Here is a 24,215-nt window from a genome sequence, read left to right as displayed (position 1 = left end):
GCTTATTTGCCCACCCAGCAAGCTGCACAGTCTTCCACAAAATTAGCAATAATCATGAAGGTCAGCAGAGTTCTCCCATTTTCCCAAAAGCAACTGTTGACCACATGTTCACGTAGCTAGCTCTGAACTCAAAACTAATAAGGCGATTGCATTATCACAGTCCGAAATGACTTCTATGAAGCAAAGCCAGGAGTTATTATTTCTTACTGAAACTGACTCACCACCAATTAGCATCAAAATAAGCAGCTGCATTACGGTAATGAAATGGCAAGCACTCAGGCGTTGCACTTATCAGTCTGCTCATAGCTGCGTCACACCATAAAATACTTACTTTTTCCTCCTGTTTGCTCTCCAAACAAACTTTATCAGCTAATGAGTGGAATCCAGGACCATTTCAGGACAAATGTGCTACACCTGCACTTACTTCTCATCACTTCTTGTTATATACCGCAATTACATAACTACCAGGCTAGATTCACATCAGTATAGACTGAAGAAGTCGAATATCTGTGTCTTTATATATCTCACAGCCTTTGAAAATGAGGAGTAATGTCTCTTTGCCATAGCAGGTTTTCCTTGGGTCTTCCCCTGCTGTTTCTGGGACAAACAAAACATACAGCTGAGTTGCTTTCAGGTGCTCAAAATAAGGAACATTCTTCTTTATTTCACTCCCAGTGCTTGCCTGAGAAACTCATAAAAGGACAGGACTTTCTGTGGTCAGGTAATAACATGGCATGCATTGTCATCAGCTGAGTCACATAAATGCTCCATGACATGCCAACCAAAGAAGATATGTCTGTTTATCGTTAGCTTTAAATTCTTTATGAATGAAGTGCTTTTATGCACCCGAAAAACTGTGGGGAAAATTGAGATCGTATAAGTACAGGCAAGGAGGGGACTTATAATGATGTCCCACAGAGAGTTTATCCAAAGGACACAGAAAATTCAAATCAAAGCAAAACATTCCATGTGTATTTCCAATTTTCTTAATGAATCAGCAGCAGTTTAAATGACCTGCTATGTCTTCTCATGCAGAGTGCTCACTGTACTTCCCCCTCTGTCATCTGTTCTTCGGCTCCCTCAGCTGGTCGCAATTGGTACTTGCTGCTCTGCAAAAACCACGGCGTTCGTGCCGAAATAGAAACGAAGAGAGCAGATAAATCACTGCTAAACTGAGTCAAAATAAAAACAACCGCTTTGAAATGAACAGAAACCAGAAAGGCCCCCGAGAAACATTTTAACAAGAGCATGAAACCGAATGGGCGCGTTTGAGTCACAAATTACAAATTGCTGGAGATTTAACCAGCTGAAAGATATTTCCTTATAAAAGCGTAAAGGTCAACATGTTGACATTGTTCGCTGATAGTCTGCTCCTTATCGAGGAATGTTTGCAGTAATTACCTGTTTATGATTGATGGAAATCTTGTAGCAATAAAATAGCCCATTAAAATGCCAGAATGTGCCCTGGTATGTTAAGAGGAAAGGTGTACATGAGTTTAATTAAAAATAAGGAAAGGCTAAGCTGCAGATAAAAAAAACCCATCTTAACACTTTGGCTGTGCTAGATTATTATTAGTTGCTATGATACCCACATCCTCTATTCTCATTTCTTTGTCAGAGCCTCCTGTGGTTTAGGGCACTATATAAAACCTACTGGGCTGGCCTTCTGGCTTCTTTTTGCTTGCAGTTATTGTTGCAGTGCACAAGCCATGCTGTTTGGTTGCTCCAGCTGAGACGAGAACCCCTACTGGGCTTTTCCCATGATGATGAGAACCCCACTCTTCTCAGCCCAGCCAGCAGGCAATGGATAAGGGCCCCGAGCTGCTCCTACATCCACTCTCTCCCCTTCCCCGAGGCCTCCTGAGCCACCCTCTTTCCTCCCTCCATCCTCTGCCTCCTTTAAGTTCCCTTAAGTCATGATCTGGCCCGTAAATTAGTGCTGGGAGAAAAATAGGTTCTGTAAGATGAAACTGGGTTTCGGCTTGTATCAGCACACGACTCAGGGGAGACAAGAGAGAAGAAGCAGGCAGTAAATCCATTGGAGTCCACTGATAGCGCCTGTTTGCACAGCCACTGCCGCTTCCTTTGATCAAATGGCTGGGGGAGCGGGGGGTCGTGTGGCACTGCCGAAGGTCAGCTATATATTACACTCCTAAAAGTGATTACTGAAATTCTTAAGTGAAACCATTCTGCTGCCAGGGTGTGCTCTAATCCCCTGCAGCGTTGTCTGGGCCGGGGCAGGGGCTGGGGCCTCTCTGTGGATCTGTGCGCCCAGCACTCTTTTTCTTTCTCCCCCTCCTGCCCCACTTGTGTTTTCTATCATCAGAGCAGGGCTAAAAGGAGCCCCTACATGGAAACATGGCCTATCCTGTTGCAATATCAACTGCTGGGGCTTGGAGGAGAGAGAGCGTGCGAGAGCAAGAGAGAGAGAGAGAGAGAGAGAGAGCGCAAGAGGGGGAAAGGTAGTGTCAGGAAACAGAAAAATGCACACACTTCAAAGGCTGGTGCAGCAAATTAAGGGTTAGGCATTGGACACGACAGTAAGTGGCCTTTACATCAGAAACAGGATAAACAATGTCTGGATTGTGTTTCGCTTCTTTCCTCCGTGTTGTTGCACAGAGACCCCCCGGCTTTCCCTCTACACACTGGCTGTGCTGTAGGTAAAGCACTAAACCAACTCAATAAAGCTTTTTTTTCTTCCCCCTTCTTTTTTCTTCTTTTTCTTACAATGAGCAAATAATTTTCATCAATTGAGCCATGATGAAATGTTTTGTACGCGAGCCACCGACGTGTGTAAATGAATGGAAAATCTGACAACACATGCGCAGAATGAATGTGTATGAGCGTGTCACAAAGCCTCTGTTAAAATTCTGCAATTTTATGACTGGTAGCTAATTCATGCCACAGCGTTATACCATATCAAATCAGTTACAGCGACTTATAAAACAGAAGTGCTGCTTCGAAGCATCACACACAAACAAGCATGATGAGAGAAAACCGTGCGAGCGATTGCTTGTGTGTGTGTGTGCTTGGGTTTGAATGTGTGGCTCCTACTGCACCAGCATCACAGTTGAGCTTCAGCCAGCCAACATGATCTAAACAAGAATTATGTGAAGTCAAGCTCTATGAAACTTTATACACATTTGCTGATCATTACCTACGATTGCTTTGTGTTAACTTTGGCAGACCCACTCTGGCTCTGGGACTGAAAAAGGGGGATGATGTATTTCCTCTTATTTATTATTTGCACTGGGCTACTGAGAGGGAAAAGGGAGGGGAGGTGGGTGAGAGTGGTATGCCTGTGACTGGCGCACTGATGCCAGGAATAACAGAAAGAAACTTGCTCTGCAGCCTCATTAGCTTGTAGCAGTGCAGTTCCCAGGAGACTCAACAGAATGTAAATACATTTAAAACCCTTCTCGCCGCAGGATGCTGCATGCCAGCGCCTCCGTATTTCTGCTCCTCTGGGCTCGCTCGAAACGTGAATGCAGACAGCACCAAGCACTGCAAGTGTGTAGGCTTCAAAAGAGTTGCAACCCCATGTTGCACGTCTCATAAATTCTAGTGGGGGAATTCAAAGAGAAATTTATCGAGCGTGGCATTCACATGTGTTGACAGTAAAGAGGGCCAACTGCACATCGGGTCTTGAGAATTTGGAGGTGCACATTCTCCCTTTCTCTCTCTTGGTTTTGAAACACCCTTTTTGACCGTTTGCCTTTTATGCACTGTCTTTGCCCTTTCCGTTAAGAAAAAGTCCTATAGCTGTGTTGTATACGTAAGAAAGGTTAGATATCCTGTTGTAAACATGAGAGTCATTTATGAACACTGCTTGGCACGGAAGATTTCGTGGGCACTTCTTAAACTGTTCCCCACTGAAGCAGGTGCACTGTTATCCCAAATAAGGAGATGCACTGTAACATCATCATTTCCCAACATTGTGTTTATAATACAAGCACATTTCTGCCGCATGTTTCCACCCTGAGCTGCCCTTTTCTTCAGATAGTTTGTACAGTATGAGAAGTGTTTATGGTCTTTGAATGTTGCCAATTTCACTGGAGAGAGAGAGAACGAGAGAGCACTGCCAAGTACTGCCGAGCACTGCCGAGCACTGCTGAGTACTGCCGAGCACTGCCGAGTACTGGGGCTCAGCATACGGGGCTACACATTTGGCTCTTTCACCTATTGACACAGCTGCTGTCGTGCTGTAGCGGTCTGATTCTGGGAGTGGTGAACGTATCTGCACACACTTAACCTTCATGCACATAAGTGCACATGGTAACACACACACACAGACCTATAACACGTTTGTCTTCTCCTTTCAAATGTCAAGTGCACAGATTGATATTGACTTTGCTCTTTGTTGTTGCCTGACTGATTGTGGCTCATTCGGAGGATGCCACAAATCATTCTGACCATCAGCACCTGCAAAAATCTCTGCCATATCCACAGATGCGTCCACCTGAACCAGCGAATGAGAAGAGGTAGTTGTTAAATCATGTTTCACTCATTGTTTTTCACAACTTTAACTTCTTTTTATTGATGTGCAGAGTCATCTGGTTACTGTACAGCTCCTCTGCAGAGCAGTTTGGGTCCTGAGCCGAGAACAGAGGGTGAGAATGTAAATTTGAAAAACAAAAAACTATATGATAATAAATTGCATCATTGGGAATTCAGTCCAATGTCAGCCTGCAGTGCGCCACAGTGCACCTAACCCCCCTTTTACTGTATATGCAAGGGCCCGGAGAGATCTGCTGATAACATTGGGATTAATGCCGGCCATTAAAACGGAGCGTGTGTGCTGGGTTGAAGGGGTGCGTTACATTTGGCCTCTGCAGCACCACTGTATATCAGCATGTTGTCACCTGAGCTGATGTCACAGCAGGTCCTTTGGCTAAGAAAACACACTCTCTGTCTTGCGTGGGCGACGAGCGCAGAGTCACTCTCCACCCGCTAATGTGCTACTAGGGGCGGGTCATTTGGAGTTCATGGCCTATGTCAGTGCAACAGTGCATCCATAACCAATTAGGTGTCGTGCATGTGTAACTAGAGAAGCATTTTAATAACCCTCGTGATAAGGTTTAGTATACGGTGGATGGAAAACCACAAAACAAAGACAACATCTAAACTAAAACAGAAATGAGCTCTCTTTTAGACTGTGGTAATTTATGTTTTATGGATACCCCCACCCCCCAGCTCTCATTGAAACACTTGAGCACACTTGTTCATTTTGTCCGGTACCCTCCGAGGACCTTGAAATGACCTGACAACCAGGTTTTTAGTAAAGGAAACATGTCCCCTCCATGAAGAAGGTCACCCCTGTTCATCCTTCCAGGATCTCTCCCCTCTGCTGGGAACAGTTTGTTATTCTGGGAAGTAAAGCAGCACCAGGCTTGTCATTACAGGATCATGGCTCTTCTTCGCATCCAAGTCCATTTAATCAAAGGACAATGTTAATTCACAGCACCAGCTGGGTGTGATTCGTGCGGCTGTGGGAAATAACTTTTTTCTTTCCCCCGTCAACTATTTTCAAGCTGTTCTCTCATTTGTCACATTTTTGTTCTGGTTCCATCTTTGAAGGGCCAGGTGTGAAGCTGCCTGCTGTGTTGATACCAAGGATTACACACTGCACATACAATTGGGCCCTCATTTACACTGGAATACAATGGAAAGCACATGTCCTAGGAATGCATATCATTTTGTTCTCGCATAACTGTCTACAGAGTAAATACAGACAGAATACCAAAGGCAAAAAAGTCATTCTTTCACTCTTATAAAATGCAATCAAAAATCAGAGGGAAAAAACTATAAAAACAATTGAACAATTAAACAGAACTCCTGACCTTCTTTGGGGATATGGGTAGCATCTCGACATCAAATGTCATCCATATAAGTTAAAAGATTTCAGAAATTCACAGCACAAAACTATTTTTGCAGCATAACTCAAATTTTTTGGAAGGTCCAGTGATCTTATAGGTTGAAAAACTGATTTTATTTCCTTCATAAAGTGCCTACATGTAGAAGACAAGAGTGCTAGGCTAGGCTAGCAGTCACCAGTTGTACCACCCAAACTTAAACCTTAGTTTCGGCCATAAACGTATGTAAATGTAGTCAAAATCTAGTTCATTCACACAGAAATCTGGATAAATGTCCTGTTTCTACCTTAAAAATGGGCATGAGAGGAACAATCTGCAGCTTTACCAAGACCTGGCTGACAGGCTTTGACTCTGCATAGCAGGTGTATTTGAAGTTAACAATGGGCTTTAAGTCAGGAAATGATTTGGTACATAAAGACATTGCATCAGTCACGTTTAATTTATAATGTACAGTGGGGAAAAGCATTATTTGATCCCCTGTTTAATTTGTTAAGTTTGCTCATGAACAAAGAAAGAAACTCTCTAATTTCTATGGTAGTTTAATTTTAATGGAGATGGACAGAATATCAATCAAAAATATAGAAAATAACACATTAGATAAAAGTTTGAAATTGATTTGCATCTCACTGAGTGAAATAAGTATTTGATCGCCCAGCAAACATGATTTAATACTTGAAGGAGAAACTCATGATGGTAAGCACAGCGGTAAGATGTTTCTTGTAGTTGGTCACCAGGTTTTCATGTCTAAGGAGGGATTTTGTTCCACTCCTCTTTACAGAAACTCTCTGAATCCTTCAGGTTTCTTGTCTGCTGCTCGGCCACTCAAAGCTTCAACTCCCTCCTCAGATTTTCTATTGGTCTGGAGACTTGCTATTGAATTTTGTGACTCTAATGTTCTTCTTCTTTAGCCACTGCTTTGTTATTTTGGTGGTATGTTTTGCTAGAAGACCCAGCAATAACCCATCTTCAGTGCTCTGGCTGAGAGAAGGTTCTCGTCCAGCATTTTATGGTATATGGCCCTGTTCGTGAGCCCCTCAAGTCAGTAAAGCTGTCCTGTACAGAAAAACATAATGCTTCCACCTCCGTGCTTGGCTGTGGTGTTCTTTGGATCATAATCAGCATTTCTCTTTCTCTAAACACGGCCAGTTGAGTTGATCCCAAAGAGCTCAATTTTGGAGTCGTTTACATATTCACTGGCAAACTTTCAGATGGGCCTGTACATAAGCCTTCTTACTTATCCCACTGCACAAGAAGCCTGAAATAGAAATATCAGACGTTTTGTGTATTAAAATAATAACATAAAAGTAGTAGGATAAATTGCGTTATACATTTACCACTGGCATAGATGAAAATTGGATGTTGGAATGATAATATGCAAGAATTCGATTTAAAATTTTTTTTAAATCAAAGTTATCAAAGTGAGTGGATATGATTTTCTTCATGGTTTACATCATCATGATATAAAATACAATCATGATATCAGCAACTGTTTCCACCTTGTGCCCATAAAACAAGTCTGGACAGTAACTGCTTCAATCTGAAGGAATTTGTTCTAAAAATGACTTTCTCCAGTTCAAAGAAGAAAAACCTTTATTTAAACAGCACATCTCATGTACAAAGGATGACTACATAAGCAAGGTAGGTGTATTTACATAACTGTAATAGCGGGAGGCATAGGATTGGTAGAAACAACTAGATCTGTCAGTACTTTGTGTGATCAGCCACAACATTAGAACCACTCACAGGAGACGTATATAACATTGATTACTTCATTACATGACATTACCATGTTCTAATGGGAACCCTTTAATCCCAGCATGCATTTGTTGCCATCCAAACATTGTGGAAAACCAAGCATTACTCCCCACTCTGCCACACTGCAAACACTGATTGACAAAATGACAGAAAGCCCACGGCATTGACCAAGGCACAGAACGGCCAATCTGACAGAGCATCCTCGGAATGAGCTGGGACAATCCCGAGGCCAAATCCCGCAACGCACAGGATTTAAAAGTATGCACTGCCAACATCCTGGGGCCAGACAAGACAGGCAGGTTCTGTGTCTGTGGGCTGCTGTCAAAGCAGAATATTAAGGAGGTAGCTTTAATGTTGTGGCTGACTGGTATTTGTCTCTGAAATGCATTAAACTCATGAGAAATATAAATCTGTATTAGGGTAGTATAGACAAGTGGTGTAATGAAACATTAATCCAAATTATGTGGCATGCTGAGCCAAGAAGCCTCTTATTCTGTGTAGAAGGTCTTTCTTCACGCTGTCTGGCACCAAGGCTGCAAGACAAAAAAAATTATATCCGTTGCTGTGAACAATCTCTGTGTCTAAACTCACACAAACACAACCTTGCCAATTTAGATCATCTAAACTATTATGTTTTCATATATAAACAATACGGGAAAAAAGGAGAGCCTAGACAGGAACTGATACTTATAGTACACACGGTTTCATTTGAATAGAGAAAGTGAGGTACCTCTGCCTTTGGGAGTGATTTCTACAACCAGGTCGTCCACAGTCACGTGCTCCAAGCCCTTTTCTTTGATGACTTCTGCATATTGAACAAAAGCAAAAGATGAGTCAGTCTCACATCAGTCTACAACAAAACACAACCGCAAGCTTCGTTCCAACATCTAGTTAATGAAAGGAGTTTCTACAGTCAAACTTTAGCTTCAGCAGCTAACCATGTGCATGCCAAGAGTGCACTGTCTTCATGTCTTCAACTGGCTTCAACAGGACAAGGGTGCTAGTCTCGCCTAGGGGAACACATTTCTATGCTCATCTCATCAAGTCTTTCGACTTTTCCTCACATTGTTTTATGAACGAAGGATGTTTTCATGCAGATTGACAACATCCAATGATCTCATTTCAGTTAATGTGTCTTTTCTTTTGATACGATAATCCATAACTGCTTCAAATTAAGAAGGATAAATTGTTAAGACAGGGCATGCACTACTGTGCATCATTAAGGCTGGGCACAGTGAAGCCTGGGCTTTGGCTGGGTTGTGCAGCGACCCCAGGTGCTTCCACCTCAGGTATAAAATGTTTATTCTAATGCTGACATTTAGCAACTTTATTACCACATGCTGTTGGGCGCTGTTATTTTAGGGTTTCTTTAATAACTTCAAAACAGACATTAAAGGTCACTTTAATGTCAATATAGTAGAGATGGCACTGGTTACATATTAATATAGTTTAACCAGTCAGATTTACAGAAAAACTATATTTAAATATGCTCCAACTTTCATACAGTAATCTACATTTGTTAATATATCAGCCTCTTTAAAACCACATCACACCGCCTGAAGTTCAGTTTTTGTTTTTTTAATCCTATAACCTGACCATATTGATGTGACATTTATGATAACAACACCACTGTTCTCTTTACCTTTGCAGTGAGCCTTCATCTGGTCCTTCCATCCGCACTCAGTGAGCCTAGCCCTCAGTATCTCTTTCAATCTGTCCATAAGATACAAGCACATATCACACTGCGCCCTTATCTCCTAATGTTATGAAGTTATGAATAACAGCTGGAAATCCCACTGTTTCATATAAACACCGTCAGCTTTACAAACATGTTATTCAGAGTGATGCGTGCCACTGAAATGAAGATGTGATAAGTGCAGATACTTTCTAGTTTGAAGCATCAACCGGAGTTGAGTATTTACTGTTATATGAAATGTGTGCCTAGTGAACATGTAGCAGCCACATGTTTGCTTTACAATAGCTGGTAATGTCTTTAACTCAACTGATGCACTGAGCACTACTGACGTACTGAAACGTGACAGAGCTTGTGCTTTATAGAAGCTTTACAGTCACACATGCATGGATTCAGCTAGTTACAGTGAACAAATACGAATATATCATTATTAAGAAAGGGCTATAACCGACTCACCTCTCTCTTTCTCCCATCTCGGTCAACTTTTGGTTTATTGTTGCTCTCATTCTGGACTCTCTACTCATAATCTTTGATTTCCTAAGAACAACAAAGAACACACCGTATAGTGAATCCAGAGGAAAATCGGGCTAATGTAGCCATGTTAGTTCATTAACAACAGTAACCCGAACGTGAATGTGCGCGCGCGCGCGTTACCACGTTACACCCACGTTACTAAAGTACTTTAAACCACATTAGTTCCCATTCCCAGCATTCAGGTCTTTAAAGCCAGTAAAAATGTGAGCTTCACAACCGAAGTCAAAAGTCAACATTTACTTACACTCCGGAGAAAGTTGAATGACAGAGGTCTCAGTCTTTACCAGATTCGGTAAGCATACGCTACATCAAAAATAGAAATGGCGCTATACGGCGCTAACAAGCTGTGCTTTAAGTAACAAATATCCGATTCCACAAGAGATCCACGAAAAGAATCACAAGTTGTTTTTACTTCGCGGATTTAACCATCACGTATTACACTCCGAGAGGAAACACAGCTGCGTTCAATGGTTCCTACGCTTCGCAGACCATGCAGTGCAATACTCTAATAGGTCACGCGGCGGCGGTGTTGATTACGATATGTACTCTAATCGAAATCTGCAGCTCACTTTGACCTTTAGAGCTCCTCAGCTATTGGTCCCTGCTGCTGTATACTGTGCCTTACATGCATTTTATTAGCTTGACCTGGTCACCAGCTTTTCAAGACATGACTTGGATGGGTTAATTAGAATCAGAATGAGAATACTTTATTCCCGAAGGAAATTATGTGTGTTACAGTTGCTCCAAGACAGTAACATTAACAGACTAAACTAAGTAAATAATACAATAAGTTACAGAATTTACAAATTTAAGAAATAGCACTAAAAGAATTTACAAGTTTAAGGAATTTAGTTAAGCATCTGTTTATCTTAAAAACATGATAGCTGGTTGACTGTAGTTCGTAGTTGTATTGGAAATGCGGTTAAAAGTATTGTTTGAAGCAAGCACAATCAGTGGTATTTTGAGATGGGGCAAATAAAGTATTATTCATTTAGTTTCTATGAGCAGCATTAACTCTTCCACAACATCTCTTCAGCACAGGTCTTGTAGAAGAGGTCTGCTGCTGGAAAGCAGTCTCAAATTGGATGCCAAAGAAAGAAAGAAAGAAGCTTTAATGCTCTGCAGTTAGATGCTTTTTCATGTGTGTGTGAGAGACAGCACACACACTACTCAGACACTACTGGTCTGAGTTTGCACGTGTCACATCACACATCCAGAAATTGTAAAACCCACTACATCTTTATCACTGTATACGTTCTGATATGGTAGTAAACAAAAGTTCCAAAATAGGCTCTACTCAACATTGCAAGTACTATTTTGTATGTCAGTGTGTTTTGTGTATACATATTAGTTAAAAATGTAGACAAAAAGTCAATATTTTTCTATATATACAATATATAGAAAATATTAAAGCTTAAATACTAAGTGCAAGTGTTCAGATTTTAGATTACAGATGACAGCTGCATCCAGCTACGAGCTAATGTTAAGCAGGGCAAATTAAAAATACAATTCTTAATCAAATTCATATTAACAAGTAATGAAAAGTATCTAAGGGAAAATGGTGCATGCAGATGATGGAGGGTCTGGATAGTAAACAAAAGCAAAGCCTGAGTGTTCTCAGTTTGGGCTCGATAATGTGACTTGATGCAAAATGAACGAGGCTTCTCCAGATCAGCTTTTTTATGGTGCACAGAAGCCCAGTAAGTGATGCCTGGTGGTTGTTTATTCATGTCTGATGTTGTTCATATACTCATTACATACCACAGTGAACATATTCGCCTGCTGTTACATCTTTGATAACACCTGAGAGACTCTGAAAACTAGATGAAGGTTTGATAACAGCCAAATTGAGTTTTTTGAGCTTCACATTAAACTGCCTCTACTTTGCGAGACGAAGAGTAATATTAAAAAGGGGGAAAAAGGAAAAAATAGTTGGAGAGTTAGTCAGAAACAGCCACTGTAAAATGACAATGCGAAACAAAGCTGGCGCTGCACAGGAGTGGCGTGGAAGCAATAATACTGGTGTCCTGGAGAGCACACATCAGAGTTCAGATGGTGGGGCCTAGAAAAATGCTTTCATGCAGAGAGTTGAAAACGAAAATGAATACCTAGTTCTTTCTTTCTGCTGAGCACAAGTGGTGCTCCAAATACCCCCAAAACACTAGCACATAGGGCATCTGTCTATTGCAATAAAGCCACCTGTGACTTGGCTGGTACATGACACTTTTTTTAAAGGTCTGGGCATCCAGTGTTGCCTTTTCTTCTCATAATTTGTAAAAAAAAAAAAAAAAAAGCATTGCCTTTGAAAACCTTTTTTTTTGGTTCCCCCAGAGACTTCTGCAGAAATGTTCAGTTTTCTGTCTCACATAAAGACCTCTAGCTTCTGGTGAACCTCATTGGCATACATCATTTTTTTATTCCCAGCATTGTAGTAAAAAAAAAAAAAAACGAAAGAAAGAAGTCATTGAATGGTCAGCCTGTGTCTTCTCCAGACTGACCTAATATGTTACATTCACTCATTTACTTTTTGGTCAGTTGCTCATTCACATATTGCAGACTTCCATTGTTGTTTTTTTATTAACCTGAACTTGGAATACGTCGGATCTTAAAAAATGTGACACCACCAAAGAAGCCCTGCTTCTCAAAAGGAGGAGCTGTAATTATCCCCACTTGTTTGGCGTCACTAATTGATCATTTAAAGTTCCCTTCTGTTGCTCATTTTACATCATTAAGCAACATTTAAATCTTAAAACAACAACAACAACATAACTATGTCGCAGAAAGGATGCACAAGCATTTTTGTGTTCATTTTGTGAAGAAGTGGCAATGCCAAATAAACTTACAACTGTTGTTCTTTCAGGCACATTGATGCATAGCTACTTTAAAAAAAAGCATCTATCTATATTTTTGATAATCATTTTAATGCAGGAGTGAAAAGCATCTTCATTTGCAACAAGCAGTGCTCCTTTTCCTAAGCAGTTCAATCTTTTGCAGCCATTTTTCTGTGCTCCCCACCTCCAGAGTTCTTTGTATGAGAGAGGAATGATAAATGGATTTAGCTTTATTAATGTAAAAGTTAGTAGAAGCCTGCAGATATAGCTCCACTGAGAAGAAATGTAAAAGTGAAGTTTTAAGGGCACAAAATGCCTTGCACAGATGAGTGAAGAAATCTAACTTTCCAACGCTAATGAAGCAGACTTGTAGAATACAAAGTCTTTTAATAAGGCAGGGGATGGAGAGGGAGAGGAGAAACAGGAAAATAAAGCAAATTCAAAGGTCATGATTCATGCCAAAAGAAGACTGCACAAATCTGATAAGATGTTACCAGTTCTTGTCCTACCCAGTCAATAAGCTGGAACTTTAGTCAGGATATGTCTTCAAAATAACTGATAAATGTAAAAAAAAAAAAAAAAAAAATATTTTTCTTTCCTTTATGATTATAAAAGACTGTACCACAGCTACCACTCCAGTTCTGCTCAGTTGCTTGCATAAGTTTAACTGCTGCTGCTGTTTCCTCAAATTTAGGGGAGTCACACTCAGCCACAACTGATAGACTCTCATTGCAGGATAGACGGTGTGAGAAGTCTGGAAACCTTTTTAATAAAATGACAGGGTAGCTACAGGACCTCATGTCAAAGGCTGAGCAGGACTGTAGAAATCTTATGCCCCAGAGGGAGACTGCCTTTTGAGTTCTGACCAAGAACTGTCTAAGGGGAGAATTTAGCAGGACTCCCTTACTTGTTTGAGTGGGAAATTCCTCCCCCTGCATTGCCTTATGTCAGACTGATTGATGCAGTACCTGCTTTGGGATGAGTAATGGTCTTCTGTGTGCATGCAGGACTGCATGACAGAGAAAACCTCTCTGTCTGTCTGTCTGTCTGTGTGGGGAGCCTTGGTTAACTATCTTCTTCTCTGCTGACATTTGGTCAGTGAGATGAAAAGAAAATGAAAAGATAGAGAGGGTTTCATTGCTGCTGTTGACCTTTTTTCATCCCAAAGACACTATAAGGAGTTCATACTACTGTTTATGTTTGTAGACAAGCACATGTGCCTTTAGCTTGAGAGGGGGAGAGCTCCAGTCTCCACAGCTTGGTTATAACTTTTTTTCCCTTCCAATCAGAGATTTTCAGACTCTTTATCTTCTCTCCCTCCTCACCTCTAATACTGACATAGTGTTGGTCTATTACCACACTTATCTCTGCTGGAGCAGCCTGGGGCCGCTGGACAGGTAGCTGAAGAGATGTGCTTCGCTTCTAGCAACGCACAGGACCTACAGGGATTTAAAGTTGTTGTTTTTTTTAAATTGGGTACCATAAGTCAGAAGATGTGGTTCAGTATTGGGCTTTTTTGAAGAACTTATAGTTCTTTGCTCAGTTTATTGTGATTCTATAATTATTTTCTTGGTTGTCAGAACTCCCGCTACATGATTGTGCTGCATCCTGAGGGTCACTGACCCACTACTGATCATGTGAGTCACCACATGAACCAAGGTGTGAAAAAAAAGCATGGGTCATTACAATCACCGGGGGTTAAAGGTGAAACCACTGTGAAACCTTGCCCCACCTTATTATGTGACCTATTGAGGCCACCTGAGGCAAGACGTGAGTGGGGGTTGAGGCAGCTGGGAAGAGATCTCAAGACTGTAGTATAAGTGGCTGATAGGGGCACTGGGATGCCATGCTTGGAGAAAAGTCTCCTGAGTTTCTCTGGGAAACCTGCTACATAAGGGTGTGTGAGACCCCAGTGTCATCCACAATGGCTAGGTGCTATGCTAGCCAATGACCCTCAGAACCACTTCCAAATGGGATGACTCCTCCCCCTGGGGGAAAATACCTGGGACTCTCTGTCATTTTTAGAACTGAAGAAGCCTCTTGGATAAGATGGGAAATGTCTTCGCAAACCTAACAAAGTCCACTAGCCTTCTTTTATCAAGCTCTCAAGACTATCATGACCTGGGTCACTGAATCTACACAGACACACAGGAGAGAAGGCATTAAAACTGGATAATTCTTTAAATGAAAAGCTGAAGATACTTCCCTGAGCTCTGCTACTGGTCATAAGCCCCGTGACTCTGTCCTAGAACTCTAAAATTGTGCGTGCAGAATTAAATTAGCTGTTTATATGGCTTTGCCTTCTAGCTGACAACCCTGCACCACCGCAAGAAGTCAATTCAGTGTTGGGTGTGCTAATAATAGTTGTACTGCACTTCATGCTTGGCATAAGGAGAGGCTGCGAGATGCAACAGGAAATAAAGGGGTGGAAACCATCTGCATTTGCCCAGTAAAAATAAGTTCAAAATGTTATGTGGAATATTGAGTTCGACTAGGAGAACCATGACTGTCTTTTTCTGTGATGTCCTTTTAGCTTGGAATGCAAAGTAGTGCATTGGGGGAACAACTGTAGTAAGAGAGTCAGAACAACCAATTTAATGATGAACTCATAAAAATGTCTTTCGACGTTTGCAGTGATGCCAGAAGTGTCTCCGTTGTTCCCTCACTCACCGAATCACCTCTGGTGTGACCCAAGTTCCGAGAGATCATTTCCTGCTGCCATCTGCTTCTCAGACATTTTCCAAGACATACAGCAAGCATCAGCACAGTCTAGATGACAGCTCTCTTACAGTTCGGTACCCCTCGTCACTCTTCTGCACAGGCATCAAAGAAATTTCCAGGTTAATGTTCCTTCTGCTCACCAATGTCTCTTTTACGTCATCTTCTCTGTTCTGTGTGTGGACTCTTGTGTTTTTTTCAGCACCCATGGTGGCACATCAGTTGCAGATTAACTGCCATAATTGCTCTTGCTTTTGCATGTCTCTGAACCCGGAGGATCATCGCTGTTTTGACCACTTTATCTTATCCATTTGTCCCAAAATCCGGCAAACTCTTCATTCCGACAGTCATGATGGAGCTCGGGATTTTTCCACAATGCTTTAACTTCAATCCAAACTGCTCACTTATATAAACCTTCTTGAATGTGTAGAAGAATAAAGAACATTATTTCTGTCAAATCACGACCCAATAAAGTTATGTTTAAAAATAGTTACTTCACAATTAAAGTTTTAATAAACCGTTGCAGCTGTGCCAGATGCTTGAATATGCACATCAGCATCAGTTTAAAGAGGTACTTATTGTTTCTGCATGTTGTGTGATGCTGCATGTATTTATTAAAGTCAAATAAAAGAATCTTCCACACAGCCAGCTGCATCAGTACTGCTGTGAGACTCTTAATTTCATTCATTAAACCTGCATGACAGCACTGTAAGAATCAGACAGTAATGTAATATGTTTAATATCTGCCTGGGTAAGAATAATATCTGTATTTTGACACACATTTTAGCATGATACAGTATGTGATCAACAAGATACGAGTCAGTGTTTGATAAGAGAAGTGAAAGAGACAAAATACGAGAAAGCTGATTTGAGATGCTGGAGATATGTGTGAGCGTACTGTTACTGAGTAAAGACACCCAAATAGAGGCTTTGGTTTACTCTGCAGAACAATCTGAACACAGCTAACGACTTCATTCTCTAAAAAATGCCTGTTATTCATCTGAATCCAGCATACCTCTTCAAATAAGCAAAACTACCTGAAACCACCCTCTGAAAACCAGAAATACACGTGACTTAGCCTGAAACAGGTGTGGTGATGACACAGTGATGACTCACAGTTTTCAGCAATTAGTAACAGTTGCAATCAGCACAAAACTGGTTACCCAAGCCATAGTTAATCACCTTGCATGATTCATGTTCTCCTCAGGGGTTAAAGTGGACCAGAACTGCATTGCAACGTTCAGTTAACGAGTTATTAAGTGTCAGGCAGCTAAACACATAATGATAACAAGTGATTTCATTTTTCATGCGTTAGGACTTTGCGTTCCTTCCAACTGACGCCAGTGACATAGGAAATTAAAATGACCCCATGGTCCTTGGCTCACACTGACTTGTCACTATCTTACTTTTTCGTTTCTCGCCCATGCTGTATGTTCATGTATGCAGATGTTAGTGAATTTTGCTGCTGTGATATTTCAGCATCTTCAGCCCTATGGGGTATGGGGTGGGGTGATTTTCCTCCCCAAGGGTTTGACATCTTGAAAGACATACAAATCGATATTAAATAAGCCCACCACAAAAATTTAACTGTGTTGTTACTATGCACCCTCAGTAAATCCCAATAGTGTTTTTTTAATGCAAAAGAACAAAAGAACAAAAAGAGGGTTTGTGCTGGTGCTGCGTCAGGTCTAGAGAGAGACAGGGCTCCATCATCTCAGTGATTTCCCAGGGCCTTCACTACTTCTGTCTGTCATAATAAGCAGTTTTCTTCTGTAGTTTTGCAAAAGTAACTCACTGTTGCAAAAGAAAACCCACAAGCTAGGTAAGATACATAAATTTGTTACTTAGGATATCAACACAACTTTATTGAGAACTCACTTCATCGTGCTGATTATTGAATTTATGATTTCCACCAGAGTGGCTAATGATGTTCATTTTGGCTAGCCAAAATGAGAAAACCATCCCAGCTGTCACAGGATGACACCAGTCTATCGCAGATAGAGACAGACACCCATGTACAAACATATTCACACATATGGCCAGTTTAAAATCCCTAATTAACCTAATCCCATGCATGTCTTTGGATCGTGGGATGAGCTATGAGGTGATGGTGCAAATCACTGCTCCACTGTTTTGCCCACTGATCACATCAGAGATTGCTCTATGCCTATACGGTGCTGGTGCTTATGTTTAGTCAGCATCCTCTTCTAAAATCCTGGTTTTTAGCAGCTATTTCTTTTGTGGCATGAATGTTGATGTTTTTACTGATTAAAAGTGTTGGAATGTAACTAAATGCATTTCCTTAAATATTCAAGTACGCAAAAATTAGAGGTACATGTACTTTGCTGGATTTTTTTTCATTTTATGCAATCTCACATAGTAAGACTGCTACTTTTTACACAAAACCTATATGCTAAAACCACATGGTTTTGATATTCCTCTAAAAATGAGCAGTGAACAAATCAGGCACTTAACAACAACTCCATAAGTTGCCTCTGTCAGTGCGCCCCAGGGTGGCTGTGGCTACAATGTAGCTTGCCATCACCAGTGTGTGAATGTGTGCGTGAATGGGTGGATGACTGGATATGTAAAGCGCTTTGGGGTCCTTAGGGACTAGTAAAGCGCTATATAAATACAGGCCATAAGTACTTGGCTAATCTTTTCATCTAGTTAATGATCTCCCCAATTTCATTATTAGTTGTTCCTGATTGTGTTTCAAACACGAGCCAAGGTGTGAAAAACCTTGGCTCACACCTTGTGTGATCATTAAGGGGTCCATATCCCTTTTTGGGGACACTCCCATAGGGCTTAAATCTGGGACTCCCCACCATTTGAACTGAAGAAGCTTCTCGGATGAGAGGTGAAACGTCTTCAAGCAACTTAAACAAGTCCAGACACTTTTCTTTCCAAGCTCCTTAAAACATCACATAAATGCAACCCTATGAAAGTGAATTTTAAGGAACACTTAAAAAAATATGTCACGCTTTGTATCCTCAAGTTCCTAAAGCCTAAGGGTGTCATGGCTATGTGCAGGCAGGCAGGGAGAAAGGACCCAAAATGCAGGACTCAGAGGCAGATGTAAACTCAAAACACTCAGCTTTATTGCTGGGCAGAAAAGGAACATAAACTTAACTAAACTGGGAATACAGAAATTAGGCAGGCAGGCGGCACAATTAACGTGAGGGTGAGTAGACGTTAACGATGCAACACTGACACAGAAACACACTGGGCTTAAATACACTGAGGAGTCATCAAGGAATTGGAGACAGAAAGGGAACACAGCTGGGAGGAATAAGACCTAAAGAGACAGGGAGCTGGAACACTGACATCAGACAGGAACAAAAACCTTCAAAGTAAAACAGGAAACAAAACACACTTTACTAAGACACGGACTAGACAGAGACAGACTTGACACTGACCAAAACCTACTGAATAATAATCATAATCAAAACAGTATCACTGATCAATCAGAACATAAATCATAATCTAGAAAAGCTGGGTCAACATGACCCAGAACCGTGACAAAGGGCCCTTGAACCCTTGACTTTATAACAGCCAGAAGGGCTGAGGATCTAAAGCTAAACTGCCTTATATGGGGTCAGAATTTCTGCTATATAGTTTGGGGCCGTACTCAGGCGTGAAGTGGAAAATCTTGTAAATTCATTCTAAAGTAAGGTAGCCACCCACATGGAAAAGAAATAGTAAAAACTTACATGATTTACTCATGCAAGTGGCCACTTTCTCATTACTTTCATACATTGTTTTAGTAAGTATCCAAAACATACAAGTTTCATTTATATAATTTTTCAAGGGATCTTATATCTGTTTTCACTCTTATATGCTTTTCATACAAGTTTCACACAAGACAGATACAAACTTTATAAGATTTATATATATCTTTTCCATATGGGCAGCGAAGGATAGTCAGGACATGATGAACACAAACTATTAAAAGCTTTTTAACAGAAGTGTGACCTTTGATTTGTGTCAAAAAAAGTATAACTGACTCTGTTTAGTTGCCATGCAAGGGCATCGTTTTGTTCTGGAGATGACTCTTCTTTGAAGGAAATGGGAGTGGTTCTAAAACTTCGAACAGTATTTGAAAATACAAGCAGGTTTCACATCTGCAGACCAGTGAGACTCGTCCTGTAAATTTCTGATTTTCAGTTTAGAAGTGGAAGAAAATGCTCATATCCCTGTGAAAGCAGCTAAGCATTTTCAGGGAAAGACATGTGCCCTCAGATGGTTTTGCCATGTGGGAGGAGGTAAGTAGAAAATAGAATTCTACCTACAATGGAACCCCTTCTTTTTCTTCCAAACTAGATTCTTCTCTGAGCTGAGGTTGACAATGGTTAAATTACCACATGCAGCCAGGCCCAGTTTCACTAAGTGAATTACAGCTGAGCTGCGCTGCAAAGGGGAGCTGCCAGAGGGCGTAACCGATAAACCGTGCAATGGACAGGAGACAAGAACCCTTGTTAAGCATCTCATCGTTTGGTAAGATGGCAAACCACAGGACACCTGGACACCTTTGACGCATCGTAGCCTGCCTGGACCAGTCAGCACTGGGAAAAGTCATTACATTGCTCTGCGATGTGCTACTGCCCAACACCTGTTTACATTTTTGATATGTCAGACAGAAATATTGAGAGAAATTAAGAAATAACTCACAACTTCTAACACTTAATGCACATTTTTTAAAATGTATTAATCTTAATAGCCTCTACAGACCTAACTTCAACTCATTTGTAATTATTTCCAGATCAGGGCATTAAGGCAGGAGGTCTTTTTTTTTTTTAATCTTGGACTCCACTTCTCCAATCATTTCCCTGAAGTGTGACTCATGTTGCAAAGGTGTACTTATTTTCTCCTCCTTAATGAGCTCAGAAAACCCTAAATTGAGTTTATACTGAGCAGCTGTATCTGGAAGCGACTGAACTGCCAGCGTGCGGCACAGGTGCTTCTTCGAAATGATGTGGTGCTGAGTTTTAGTTGTATTTGGTGAACTGGTATGGTGGGGTGGGGGAGGGGTAGCAGTCACAGTGATGTGATCGCTCAGGCGTTCCTGTTTGTTCTTGTTGGTGGTGAAGAGTGCTCTGTGTGCTCTGAAGCTCCCTGACTTCATTAACCAGAAGGGCAGCCGCACTTAATAGATTGTTCGCTTTGTGAGAAACATTCGTCACCTTAAAATATAACACACAGTCAAGGAGTCATGGCTTAACACACACATGTATGCAGACACACAGATATGTGGCTTCATGTTGTTTCTGGTGAGTAAAGAAAAACAATCACCTGCAGTCAGAGCTTTGACAGAGCAGTTCTGTCATGATCACTGTTGCAGGGAGACAGAAGCAGTTATCATGGTGTCAGGGATGGACGAGCAGTGCTGAAGTATTTGGACTTGTTGTCACAACTCAGTATTCATCACTGCATATTGATGTGCTTCAGCGTTTCGACACCACTATGTGTGTGAGGATGAAAAATAAGGATCAGTCGCATTGCTTTTTTACTTTAGAGTGCGTCAGCATTTTTTACATGTGGCCATCCATCATTTTCTTAACAGCTAATCCGCCTTAGCCTTGTGGGGGGCCGGGCACATGGCCTCCCTGCATCAAGATGCAGGCTACACACTGGATATATTGCCAGTCCATCACATGGAATCAACACTTTTCCTTCAATAATTAAATGTCAATAGCACTTTTGTTTTGTCAAGGATGATGAAAATTTCAGTCTTAACAGTCTACTATATTCTTCTGCAGTATTACAGTTTCATGAAATATATCCATCTTTAGCCAGTAGCTGGTAACAAGTTTGGGAAATCTCCCTCGAGACAGACATAATAGATCTGATGTGATAGGCTAAAGTCTAGGATGCCTGGATGTGGATTTATGGGAGGACACAGCAAAGACAGAGTATATTCAAATTATGCCTGGCAAACAGAAATTTCATCATTGCAACAAAAATCTCATCTCCCTTATATATTTATCAAAATGCTCCTACTCTCCTTTCCAAACAAGATTCCTCACTGTATTTGTGGTAATCACAGCCTCTTGAATGAGGAAATTGTTTACGCAGCTAATTGCATAAGAGCAGAAATAACGATGAAAGCTGCAGGGAACTCTAAGTGAAAATTATGTTCTTAATTCACGCCACCTGTTTCACTAAAACGTGCGACATGTGACTATAAATATAAATGTAACGTCATCAGAGATCGCAGCTGTGTAGAGGTTTTAAAGAATAACTAGTGATTTAAAAAGTGCAGTCAGCCTTATCTAATTCCCTCCTTCTTCTTGGTATAGGTCAGATTTCTACTTGAGTGCATTTCAGAATTGGGCTCAGAATCACTTCTCCTTGAAATACTATATCCGAGCTGTTCTGTGAGCTGGGTCATGGGTTCAGAGGTATTCACCCTGAAACTGAAAAGGTTGATGTCCAACATAAGGAACAGACTGAATTAAAAATATAAAGACAACCTGGTCATCTCCTGGAATTCTGTGCCCTCAAACTTGGTGCTGTAAAAGCCTTTTACATTTCTTCACCCGAAACGTTCTGATCACTTTAAACAACTGCTGTGTAGAATTCAGTGACATCTGGTAAAGCTACAGGCTGAGACCAATTAAATGTACCTCCTTTGCTGTTTTTAATCATTTAGATGAGACTATAGGGCGACGTGTGCAGGATGTACGCTGCCTCTCACCCTATGACAGCTTGGGACAAACTCTAACCTTGAACTGGAATACCAGAAGAAAATTGATGGATGGACTGACGGATGGGTCTATGGTATAGGTCAGATTTCGTGTCAACATTAAAATGTAAAAGTCCCTACAGAAAGTGTTTGATTTATCTGTACATCTACCAAGTAAACACAAAGGGCTCTTATTAAGCAATCCTATTATTACATAGCATTATGAACACTTTCACTTTCATTCCAGTTTAGCTGATACATATCCATTCCTACACACCTGCCCTTTAAGACTTTACACGACTCAGCTGGCATGTTATTTATTAAAATTAAAAAATTATAAAATGAGACTGAGATCTTTTGTGTTTTGCCTTGCTGTTACATTTCAGCTTTATGAACATGAGAGTAGTTTGTGCACCATCAGTGTCTTCTAATTTTTAAGAAACAGAGACCAGGTAAAAACATCTGGGTAAGAACATTGCTACCCCAGCACTGGATAGTACCCATGCCATTAGCACGACAGTTTAGGCATCAAGACTTTCAAAAAGATGACACATCATTTTATTTGATGTCTACAACATCAAATCATGCAATAAAACACACCTAATAATTTGATTAGTCTAGCATAGAAAGTAAAGAGTTAAGGATATAATATGTAGGTGGCCCAGTCCTGTATGTATAGTATCTATTCATTTTGATTCAGCAGTTTATTTGTTTTACAATCTATTAATTAGACACTTAATTAGTATTGTTTCTCCTTTTTGCCAGTCTCTGGCGTTGCAGCTTAGTTTGGTTCAGATTAAAATATCTCTCTCTTAAAAATCATCAATAATATCTCTAAAAATAACCACTTGATGAGTTACCATGAAATCTAGAGAAACTATTAAGGTCCCAAGGAGATGAAAGTTTCCCTTGAAGAGTTTCTAACTTGCTGTGTTTATTATTTTAGAATTTGTTTATTTTTGGCTGAACGCTCTTGCCCACTTCGTGCAGTATTTGGGTATTATTATAACAGTTGACACTGGTGTGAACACAGTTTTTGTGTCTGCTCACTGTGATAAAGGTAATCTTGTTTAGCACACCCTCTTAACAAACCCGAGTCTCTGTTTCTGACTTTGAGGGCAGGACACAATCAGCCCAAAAAGTAAACAGTGGCTTACATGCTGCTTCAACATAACAAAACAGTGTGATTGTCTGATTAAAGAGGACTTGCTTCACTTTAAGTTAGGCAGCTCGACCAGTCTGAAAACATCTGTGAGCTTGCTGCTTTGCATTTCATCGTAGTTTTTCACCATGTGTGGATGAAAACGTAATTGTAATTGCTTCCCAAATCAGTGCCCCTTCTGAAATTTGCAAAAAGGAGATTAATGTTTTTAACTGTATGAAATATGACATTTAATCACAGCACCGGTGCAGACAGCCTTTACAGTCAGTACATTTTCTAAATTTCCTCCTCCTTATCTCAAAGCTTAGAGACTGAGCTCTGCACCCATACACAAATACCATCCTGTTTAACCACAACATGCCACTTTAAAACTGTCTAACTACTCTGTATACCAGGTTGCCACAGTTACAGCCAAGTGTATGATTGTAAATGGCGGTGTGCCGGAAGTTGTACAGTGCAGCGCATTGTACACTCGCTGAAATGAGGTCAGTGAGTATCTGTCATTATTCGGATTCCCTGAAAAGGTTAATGTACTGCCTTAATAATTCTCCTCCCCCAGCTTTTTCCAGCGCGCGCTTTATCTTCATTTAGTGACCTATTATGCCATGAGAGCTGAAGAGACTGGTTTTAATGTCACAAACAAACAGAGCTGTTATGGCTCATTTCGTTTTCTACCACTGCCCTGATTTCCTTTCTGTTAATGAAACGTGGCCTTCCTCATCAATTCTGCCTATACGCTGGAGCATTTCCAAAGCTCTATAGACCGAAAAGCATACAGCTTTATATTTCTTTAAAGTATGAGTTGTAAAAGGCAAAAACCACTAAACCTTACCAGGACACAGACAAAATGAATTTTAGGGAGAGAGGCTACCTCACCTCAAGACTGCAGTGCACAACACATCATTATTGCTCTGCTCTTTTTTTCTTTTACTCTAATGGACTAGCTTTTAACACATTCTCTTAA

General features: G+C 40.8%; 1 protein-coding gene across 1 annotated transcript; it reads right to left on the bottom strand.

The window, feature by feature from the left end:
• Positions 1–7,445: 7,445 nt before the first annotated feature.
• Positions 7,446–10,347, bottom strand: eny2 (ENY2 transcription and export complex 2 subunit). Its single transcript, XM_026184574.2, has 5 exons — positions 10,100–10,347; positions 9,778–9,858; positions 9,271–9,341; positions 8,359–8,433; positions 7,446–8,161 (listed from the first exon to the last, which is right to left on the bottom strand). The coding sequence occupies exons 2-5, from the start codon at positions 9,843–9,845 to the stop codon at positions 8,088–8,090; spliced, it is 288 nt and encodes a 95-aa protein (XP_026040359.1). The 5' UTR covers positions 9,846–9,858; positions 10,100–10,347; the 3' UTR covers positions 7,446–8,087.
• Between the last annotated feature and the right edge of the window lie 13,868 nt (positions 10,348–24,215).

This window comes from Astatotilapia calliptera, chromosome 11 (genome assembly GCF_964374335.1).
Source record: "Astatotilapia calliptera chromosome 11, fAstCal68.1, whole genome shotgun sequence".
NCBI lineage: Eukaryota > Metazoa > Chordata > Actinopteri > Cichliformes > Cichlidae > Astatotilapia > Astatotilapia calliptera.
This window is presented reverse-complemented; position numbering and strand designations above follow the sequence as displayed.

What these genes read in the sequence shown, in the direction of transcription:
- eny2 (XM_026184574.2), bottom strand. Translation starts at nt 9,845, where the DNA reads ATGAGTAGAGAGTCCAGAATGAGAGCAACAATAAACCAAAAGTTGACC. An exon ending in GAGATGGGAGAAAGAGAGAG is followed by an intron (nt 9,342 to 9,777) that starts GTGAGTCGGTTA and finishes TCTTATGGACAG; the next exon opens with ATTGAAAGAGATACTGAGGG. An exon ending in GATGAAGGCTCACTGCAAAG is followed by an intron (nt 8,434 to 9,270) that starts GTAAAGAGAACA and finishes TTCAATATGCAG; the next exon opens with AAGTCATCAAAGAAAAGGGC.